This window comes from Rhincodon typus, chromosome 24, assembly GCF_021869965.1.
Source record: "Rhincodon typus isolate 14 chromosome 24, sRhiTyp1.1, whole genome shotgun sequence".
Taxonomy (NCBI): domain Eukaryota; kingdom Metazoa; phylum Chordata; class Chondrichthyes; order Orectolobiformes; family Rhincodontidae; genus Rhincodon; species Rhincodon typus.
This window is the reverse complement of record NC_063355.1, coordinates 9,784,155-9,793,849: the sequence shown is the minus strand read 5'-3', so window position 1 is coordinate 9,793,849 and position 9,695 is coordinate 9,784,155. Positions and strand designations below refer to the sequence as shown.

General features: G+C 44.8%; 1 protein-coding gene across 2 annotated transcripts in view; it reads left to right on the top strand.

The window, feature by feature from the left end:
* The window catches only part of LOC109919922 (solute carrier family 2, facilitated glucose transporter member 11-like), a 75,776-nt gene extending 68,139 nt beyond the window's left edge, over positions 1-7,637 (top strand). For both annotated transcript variants that reach the window (XM_020519954.2, XM_048611332.1), the window contains exons 10-12: positions 5,081-5,156; positions 6,484-6,611; positions 7,135-7,637. In XM_020519954.2, the coding sequence (XP_020375543.1) occupies positions 5,081-5,156; positions 6,484-6,611; positions 7,135-7,356 (426 nt within the window). In that variant the 3' untranslated portion in view covers positions 7,357-7,637. The remainder of the gene's footprint in view (positions 1-5,080; positions 5,157-6,483; positions 6,612-7,134) is intronic.
* The last annotated feature ends 2,058 nt before the right edge of the window (positions 7,638-9,695 follow it).

The window sequence follows — 9,695 nt, the reverse complement described above, 5'->3', positions numbered from 1 at the left end:
ACGTCAGCCTTCCTGCTCCTCCGATGCTGCTTGGCCTGCTGTGTTCATCCAGCTCTACACCTTGTTATCTCAGATTCTCCAGCAGCGGCAGTTCCAACTAACCCTATAAGAGCCTGACCTTTCCATTTGTCTTCACAGTAGAGGGCACAAACAGCTGCCCAAATACCAATGAATCAAAAGGAAGGAGGAACTTGTAATGATTGATACCAGCAGGGAAAGGTGGCCGTCAGAAAACTGTCAGACGCTGACAGGATCCTGATGGCCTGTATCCTGGAATCTTAAGCGGAGATGCAACGGGAATTAGGTATGAAAGCAGGGAAGTTTTGCAGCTGTTGTACAGAGCACATAGAACATATACAGTACAACACTACTGGGCCCACGATGTTGCGCTGAATATGTCGCCAAATTAAGCTAAATCCCTCCTGCCTGCCCTTGGTCCATATCCCTCCATTCCTTGCTTATTCAGGTGCTTATCTAAAAGCCCTTTAAACGCCCCTATCCTATCTGCCTCCACCACCACCCCTGGCAGCACATTCCACCCTCCAACCACTCTCTATGTAAAAAATTTGTCCCTCCTTTGAACTTTCCCCCTCTCACCTTAAATGCATGCCCCCTAGTATTAAATATTTCAACCCTGGGAAATAGATTCTGACTGTCAATCCTATCTATGCTTCTCATAGTTTTATAGATATCTATTAAGTCTCCTCTCAGACTCCGCTACTTTAATTGGGGGAGGGGGAACTTATCATGCTATTAGGCAAGAACTGCAGAGGGTAACTTGGGAACAGATGTTCGATGACAGAAATGTGTAGGTTGCTTAGGGAGCACTTGCTACGAGTACTGGATAGGTTTGTCCACTGAAGCAAGGAAGGGATGGTAAGATGAAGGAACCTTGGATGACAAGACATATGGAACATCTAGTCAAGAGGAAGAAGGAAGATTACTTAAGGTTGAGGAAGCAAGGATCAGACAGGGCTCTAGAGGGTTACAAGGTAGCCAGGAAGGAACTGAAGAATGGACTTAGGAGAGCTAGAAGGGGGCATGAAAAAGCCTTGGTGGGTAGGATCAGGGAAAACCCCAAGGCTTTCTATACTTATGTTTGGAACAAGAGAAATGGCCAGAGTGAGGGTAGGGCCAATCAGGGATAGCGGAGGGAACTTGTGTGCGGAGTCGGAGGAGATAGGGGAAGTCCTTAATGAATACTTTGCTTCAGTATTCACCAGTGACAGGGACCTTGACATTTGTGAGGACAGCATGAAACAGGCTGATATGCTCGAACAGGTTGATGTTTAGGAAGGAGGACGTGCTAGAAATTTTGAAAAACATGAGGATAGATAAGTCCCCTGGGTCAGACAGGATATACCCAAGGTTACTACGGGAAGCAAGGGAAGACCTTTGGCGATGATCTTTGCATCCTCACTGTTCACTGGAGTAGTACCAGATGATTGGAGGGTGGCAAATGTTATTCCCTTGTTCAGGAAAGGAAACAAGGATAATCCTGGGAATTACAGACCAGTCAGTCTTTCTTCTGTGGTGGGCAAATTATTGGAGAGGATTCTGAGAGATGGTATTTATAATTATTTGCAAAAGCATAGTTTGATTAGATATTGTCAGTGTGGCTTTGTGCGGGGCACGTCATGTCTCACAAGCCTTATTGAATTCTTTGAGGATGTGACAAAACACATTGATGAAGGCAGAGCAGTGGATGTGGTGTATATGGATTTTAGCAAGGCATTTGATAAGGTTCCCCATGGTAGGCTCATTCAGAAAGTAAGGAGGCATGGGATCCAGGGAAATTTGACTGTCTGGATACAGAATTGGCTGTCCAAAAGAAGACAGAGGGTGGTAGTAGATGGAAAGTATTCAGCCTGGAGTTTGGTGACCAATGGTGTTCCGCAGGGATCTGTTCTGGGACTTCTGCACTTTGTGATCTTTTTAAATGACTTGGATGAGGAAGTGGAAGGGTGGGTTAGTAAGTTTGCTGATGACACGAAGGTTGGTGGAGTTGTCGACAGTGCGGAGGGCTGTTGTGGGTTGCAACGGGACATTGACAGGATGCAGAGCTGGGCAAAGAAGTGATAGATGGAATTCAACTTGGAAAAGTGTAAAGTGATTCATTTTGGAAGGTTGAATTTGAATGCAGAACACAGGGTTAATGGCAGGATTCTTGGCAGTGTGGAGGAATAGAGGGATCTTGGGGTCCATGTCCATAGATTCATCAAAGTTGCTACCCAAGTTGATAGAGTTGTTAAGAAGGTGTATGGTGTGTTGGCTTTCGTTGGCAGGGAGATTGAGTTTAAGAGCTGTGAGGTTAGGCTGCAGCTCAATAAAACCCTGGTTAGACCATACTTGGAATACTGTGTTCAGTTCTGATTGCCTCATTATAGGAAGGATGTGGAAGCTTTAGAGAGGTTGCAGAGGAGATTTACCAGGATGCTGCCTGGACTGGAGGGCAGGTCTTATGAAGAAATGTTGAGGGAGCTAGGGCTTTTCTCATTGGAGCAAAGAAGGATGAGAGATGACTTCATAGAGGTGTACAAGATGATGAGAGGCAAAGGTAGAGTGGATAGCCAGGGACTTTTTCCCAGGGTGGAAATGACTATTATGAGGGGGAATAATTTTAAGGTGATTGGAGGAATGTACAGGGGAGATGTCAGAGGTAAGTTCTTTACACAGAGAGTGGTGGGTACGTGGAATGTGCTGTCGGCGGTGGTAGTGGAGTCAGATACATTAGGGATATTTAAGTGACTCTTGGATAGGCACATGGATAATAGAGTATGCAGGATAGTTTGATCTTAGAATAGGATAATAGGTCAGCACAACATTGTGGGCCAAAGGGCCTGTATTGTGCTGTACTGTTCAATGTTCTATGTACTGTATTCTTAAAACAAATGGAGTTTTTCTATCCTCTCCTTATAGCTCAAACCCTCTAACCTGGAATACGGCACACAGTTTTGGTCTCCCTCTTTGAGAAAGGAGATAACTGCAGTGGGAGCAGTTCAGAGAAAGTTTGCTCAAATGATATATGGGATGATGGGGTTATTTTATGAATCCAGGTTGATCCTGGATCCACTGGAGTTTTCAAGAATGAGAAGGGATTTCACTGAAACAAGTTTCTTTGGTAACTTGACCAGGTGAATGAAGAGAAGATGTTTCCCTTCAGGGAAGAGACTTGAACTGGATGTCTCTGATTTAAAATGGAGAATTTTCGTTCTTTTTAAAAGGGTTATTAATTGTGGAATTCCCTCCCCCAAAGGCAGTAGAGGCAGGGTCTTTAGTCTGAAGGAAGGGTCACTGGACTCGAAACATTAACTCTGTTTTTTCCTTCACAGATGCTGTCAGACCTGCTGAGCTTTTCCAGCAACGTTGTTTTTGTTCCTAGGTTTGGATTGCTGCTCCTGCACTTACTATTTTAATCCACATTCGTTTCCTATATTCTTGGGCCCAATTTCCGATGGTGAAATGTGCACTGCACCTTTATTCCAGATGAGTTCTCATCACGTTAGAGGAAGCCAAGGCACATTTCCCTTTTTCACACAGTAGCTGCCATGGCCTGGTGGATCCATTCATTCCCCAGAACACAATGAACCCTGTTGGGCAGTGCAACAGCCTCTCAATGTGTCAGTGAATGAACTTGAGTCAGGTCAGTGGGTGAAGGAATGGAGAGGTAAGCGGGCAAGGGGAAAGGACAGCAAAGGACAGGCTGGCAAAGGGCACGGTGGGTACAGAGGTTTTAGATGGCAGTGCAAAATGAGGCAGGGTAGATTAAATGGCAGATTGGGTGAGTGGATAGGCTGGTCAGATAGGGTCAGATAGGGTCTGGAGGTGTTAAGTTGTCAGAAGAGTGTGGATGTGTCTGGGGGAAGGAGGGTGTTGGGACCTAGGATGGTCTAGGTTGGGAAGATATGGCTGTGGGTTGGGGGTCAAGTCAAATCTGGGGGCATGTGGGGGTCAGGTGCAGAATGAGTTCTAGTCAGGTCCAGATAATGGGATCAGACATGGTGGAGGGTCTTGACCGTATCATGTGTGACGTCAAGTGTCTGGGACGGAGTGGTCAGAGGTGACTCAGGGGAGGGAGTGTCACCAGGTTTGTTATGGACCACACCAAACCCCCTCAAAATGTAAGGTGATGTGTTCCAGATACAATTCGATTGGTCAAACTACCAGATTTAAAGCAAAACACACTTTATTCATCCACAATAGTTAAAATGCAACAAAAGGAAGAAGAAATTGGAATAACTTAACTGAATCGGAAAACTTAACAGAATAATAGGTACAGTTACTGTTACTAATTCAGTGTTCCAATATAATAACATTCCATAAACAAATCCTTGGCAAAAGGCAAATTCCGAAAACAGAATGTCTCACGTGCAACTCCCATCAGCAGGCAGAGAATCCCTAGCTTATGGCTGTAACTGAGAAAGGGATAAGCAAAAGCTTTCACCTCTTCAAGACCCCAACAGCAAATGCTGGAAGCTAAACATAAAATCCCTGGTTCTTTGGGAGTTTGACCACACCCATTCAGGCTGCTTCTATTGTTCTAACTTGAAAAAAAAATCCAAGGCCTCACAAGCTGTTGATTTTCTTACAGACTGCTCAGTACCTCTCATTCAATCTCTCTTTCCAAAAAAACCTAGGACAAAATAACCTTTTAAATATATAGCATCATCACAGGTTTCATTGTTAGCCATGTTTACCTGGCTATCTATATAGTTGGAACTCTCAGAGACTTTTCCAGAGAATTCCAGATCTGCAGTAATTACCCATCAAAAATCTAAACACCAACTATCAGAGACTGGAAGATTTGGGCCATTGAATATTTTTCTCTCAGAGTTAGATCATAACAAAGGAGACTGAGGGTAAGGGAGTAGACATCAAAGTGAATGGAGGTTGTAATCAGATTACCCAGTGATCTTCTCAAATGGCAAACAGGTTCCTAAGGGGTATGTTTGTATGTTTCCTCATCTTATATTCCTGTTTCCTTACGGTCAGCTGTCCCAGAGACGGAAGGGCAGTGTGAGCATTAGAAAATGCTCATGCTTTCGTATGATTGGTTCCTAACCCTGTCTGTTACCTGCAGCACCTCGTGAGCTGGATGCCATACTGCAGTTTGACCATCATCTTCGCTTATGTCTTCAGCTACGGAGTAGGCCCAGGTGAGCTGAGTCAGACAGGTATAAGAACATAAGAACTAGGAGCAGGAGTAGGCCGTCTGGCCCTTCGAGTCTGCTCCGCCATTCAATAAGATCATGGCTGATCTTTTCGTGGACTCAGATCCACTTACCCGCGTTCTCAACGTAACCCTTAATTCCTTTATTGTTCAAAAAAAATCTACCTTTTCTTTAAAAACGTTTACTGAAGTAGCGTCAACTACTTCACTGGGCAAGGAATTCCATAGATTAACAATCCTCTGGGTGAAGAAATTCCTTCTCAATTCAGGCCTAAATCTGCTCCCTCTAATCTTGAGGCTATGCCCTCTTGTCCTAGCTTCACCTGCCAGTGGAAACATCCTCTCTACTTCTATCTTATCTATTCCCTTCATAATTTTATATGTTTCTATAAGATCCCCCCTCAATCTTCTGAATTCCAATGAATATAATCCCAATCTACTCAGTCTCTCCTCATAAGCCAACCCCCTCAACTCCAGAATCAACCTAGTGAACCTCCTTTGCACCCCCTCCAGTGCCAATACATCCTTTCTCAAGTAAGGAGACCAAAACTGCACACAGTACTCTAGGTGTGGCCTCACCAGCACCTTGTACAGCTGCAACATAACCTCTCTGCTTTTTATTTCAATCCCTTTAGCAATGAAGGACAAAATTCCATTTGCCTTCCTAATTACTTGTTGTACCTGCAGACCTACCTTCTGTGATTCATGCACAAGGACACCCAGGTCCCTCTGCATAGCAGCATGCTGCAACTTTTTATCATTCAAGTAATAATCCTTTTTACTATTACTCCTACCAAAATGTATGACTTCACATTTATTTATTTACATTGTATTCCAACTTCACATTTATTTACATTGTATTCCAGTGTATCCTTTTGCTTAAGTCACCGCTCCATTCATGAAAGGCGCTTCGATCTTTACGAATGACTCAAGTACACTTCTGGGGACACCCACATACAAGGGTGATCTGCCCCTTGATTTTTTGCCACCTGTTAGCAGTGGCAACACTGAGCTGAGTGAGCACTGACTGTGGGCAAGAGGGACTGGGAAGTATTTTGACCCAGGAGTTAGAAACATCCAGTTTGATGATACCTGACTTTGAGTCGAACACTTCTCCCACCCCCAATTCTCCACTATCCATTGCCTTTTATCCCATTTCCAGTTTTCCCTTTTATTTTCCTATCAAATCAGGTAGGCTTTCAGACAATCCAGGGGTCTTGATAACTTGAATTAAAAGTGAGGAGTTGGATATTTCCTATGGAGATGCTGGTTGCAGTGATATCTAATTGGAATACTTCTTGGTGCTGTTCCAGGTGGAGTGGCTATAATCTTACCCTCAGAAATCTTCCTGCAATCTGACCGTCCAGCTGGCTATGTTATCAATGGCTTCCTCAACTGGTTTGGTCTCTTCCTGGTCACAATCATTTTCTCCTTCATGGTGGTAAGTCATGTCAATAATTGTAAAGCAGACAATTGTGCGTCTCTCTCAGAACATTGATCGATTTGTCTTGACCTCCAGCTCACTCACCGACTCTCCCTTAGCCTCACTCACTGACCCTCCCTCAGCCTCACTCACTGACCCTCCCTCAGCCTCACTCACCAACCCTCCCTCAGCCTCACTTGCCGACCCTCCCTCGGTCTCACTCACTGACCCTCCCTCGGTCTCACTCACCGACCCTCCCTCAGCCTCCCTCGCTGACCCCACCTCGGTCTCACTCACTGACCCACCCTTAGCCTCATTCACCGACCCACCCTCTGCCTCCCTCGCTGACCCTCCCTCAGCCTCACTCACTGACCCTCCCTCGGTCTCACTCACCAACCCTCCCTCAGCCTCACTCACGGACCCTCCCTTGATCTCACTCACTGACCCTCCCTCAGCCTCCCTCGCTGACCATCCCTCGGTCTCACTCACTAACCCTCCTGTACTGTTCTCCCTCCCCTCACTGCCTGTGTTTCTGTTGCAGGAAGGTCTGGGCTACCTGTGCTTCCTGATATTCTGTGGAGTCTGCTTACTGCTTACCATCATGGGCTACTTCATTCTGCTGGAAACAGGGGGCAAGACCCCACTGGAAATCAGTGAGGAGTTCAAGAACAGGAAACTCTGGAAAAACACACCGCTCCGAGTTGCACCGAATGGGACAATCCCACAAAATACGGTCGAGATCATCATGTCAACTGCGTTCTGACCTGTGGGGAAAGGTCCTAGCAGAGAGGTTATTTGAACTGGGGCCGATATGTTCTTCATTGGATTGTGTACTAATTGTCCAGTTATCAGCACAGGAAGAATCCCTATTACATTTAACATTGTTGGACTAAGCATCCTGCTGTTGACTGGTAGCTAAGGCTGAGGAGTTACCTCTTTGACCAACTGCAGGAAATTTGCTCATGTGCCAATATTTAAGGGTGGTTTAAATTAGTTACCACAGGTTCTTTTTTAAATTAAAGCCGAGTTTTATGAAAATTCTCATTGAGCGTGCAAGAAATCCATGACAGTAGTGTCAACATTGAGGTCTGTTACCATAGCAACACTGACCGTTTGCTGTCCTTTTACCCTGTGTATTGTGACTGAATGTTACTGCCAGATCTCCTCCTTAACTCTAGGAGGGTCACGTACAGACAAATGTCTCCCTCTTCAGAGCCCCTGTTCAATTCCTTTCCAAATTGAATACAAATCAGGTAGGTACAGCTCATGCTGTTTAAACCACTGCTGTTGCAACACTCTGCTTTCAAAGACATATTGACTAACTTGGATTTTGGAAGTCTCGAGGCAGATTATGTTGCGTTCCAAGAGTTTCCAGGTGCCTCTGTGCCAACCCTTTGTTTCATAGCCTTCCCTCTGTCATTAGATCAGAGATGGGATTGTTAAATGACAATTGACAAACATTCTGCTAAGGAAGTTTACAACATCCAGGGTTAGACTGACAATGTGCAATAGCTTCTGGATGCACTGCAGCAATGCACTGAGCCTGCTTCAGTAGTGCTAGACTCCTTCCCTGTTCGCCTTTCTCTAATTGCTTTAAACCCTACAGTACATACAATTGTGCTGTACATTATAACATTGTAGGGTCAGGTCTTTCCTGAGACATCACATTACACAATTCCTGTGCCTTACAGAGTTTCAATTACATTTCTTTGACCAATTTTACCTTTGAACTCCACCGGCCCAGTAAAATCCTGCCATTTGCAGGAATGTACTCACGGAGAAAGTGACAATCAGTTGATATTCACAAGCTGTTAACATGGCAGACCGCTCAATATGTAAACCAATGAGCACCTGTTCCCTTGGAAGCAAGTCCTTTTTCCCTTACTTTTCCTTCTCGAAGACTACAGATGAGTGAAAGCTGGATTCACAGTGGGTGAAAAGGTGCACATTAAGTTTTGTGTGGCGAAGCAAATTTGTGAATGGTAGACACATGAATGCAGGGACTTACCTCAATGTCATGAACAAATCAAAAATACACAGAAGGGACATCAGAATAATACCACCAAGCCAAAGAAAACATACTTAACTCTCAATCATCTTCCTGCACGGTTATGTCATCCAAATTCTTCCTGTTCCTTTAAATACAAGTGACCAAGCTAATTCATATCACTGCCATTGCTATATCTGTAAGTATACATTTGCTTTAGGTCCTCTCACACAATACATTCCAACAAGCTCAGAAGAAAGTTTTAGCTCGTCATGTACTCATCTAACAGACTGTCGAGGTCATTTCTTTTCCCCACATGAGTACACTTTCCAAATCTGCAACCTCCATGATGTAGAAGGACAGCAGACAATGACCACCTGCAAGTTACACACTACATTGCTCTCTCTTCGCCGTCACTGAGTCAAAGCCCCATAGCTCCATTACTAATAGGACCCATCGACGGTTCAAAAAGGTGGCTCACCACCATGTTCTCACTGCGTTTAGGAACGAGCAAAAAATGTTGGCCTTGCCAGTGATGCCCACATTCCCAAATTGGACTTAAGGAAATTGACATTCATACCAATAGCAATGAGTATTGTAAACAAGCAAAAATTCAAGATTGCTGCTATCACTGATATATCCCAACATCAACATCTCAGCCACTACTAATGATCAGAAACACATGTGGGGACTAGCCACATCAGCATGATGGTTACAGAAAGAAGTCACCTCCTGACTCCCCAAAGCCTGTCCACCACCTACAAGGCACAAGTCAGGAGTGTGATGGAATATTCCCCAATTGCCTGGATAAGTGTGGCTCCAACAACATTTAAGAAGCTTGACACCATCCAGGACAAAAGCTGCCCTTGATTGGCACCACATCCACAAGCATCCACTCCCTTCACCACCGACACTCAGTAGCAGCAGTGTGTACTGTCTACAAGATACACTGCAGAAATTCACCAAAGATCCTCAGACAGCACCTTCCAAACCCATGACCCCTTCCATCTAGAAGGACAAGAGCAGCAGATACATGGGAACATGCTCCCCTCTGCAAGTTCCCCTCCAAGCCAATCACCATCCTGACTTGGAAATATATGGCTGTTCCTTCACCG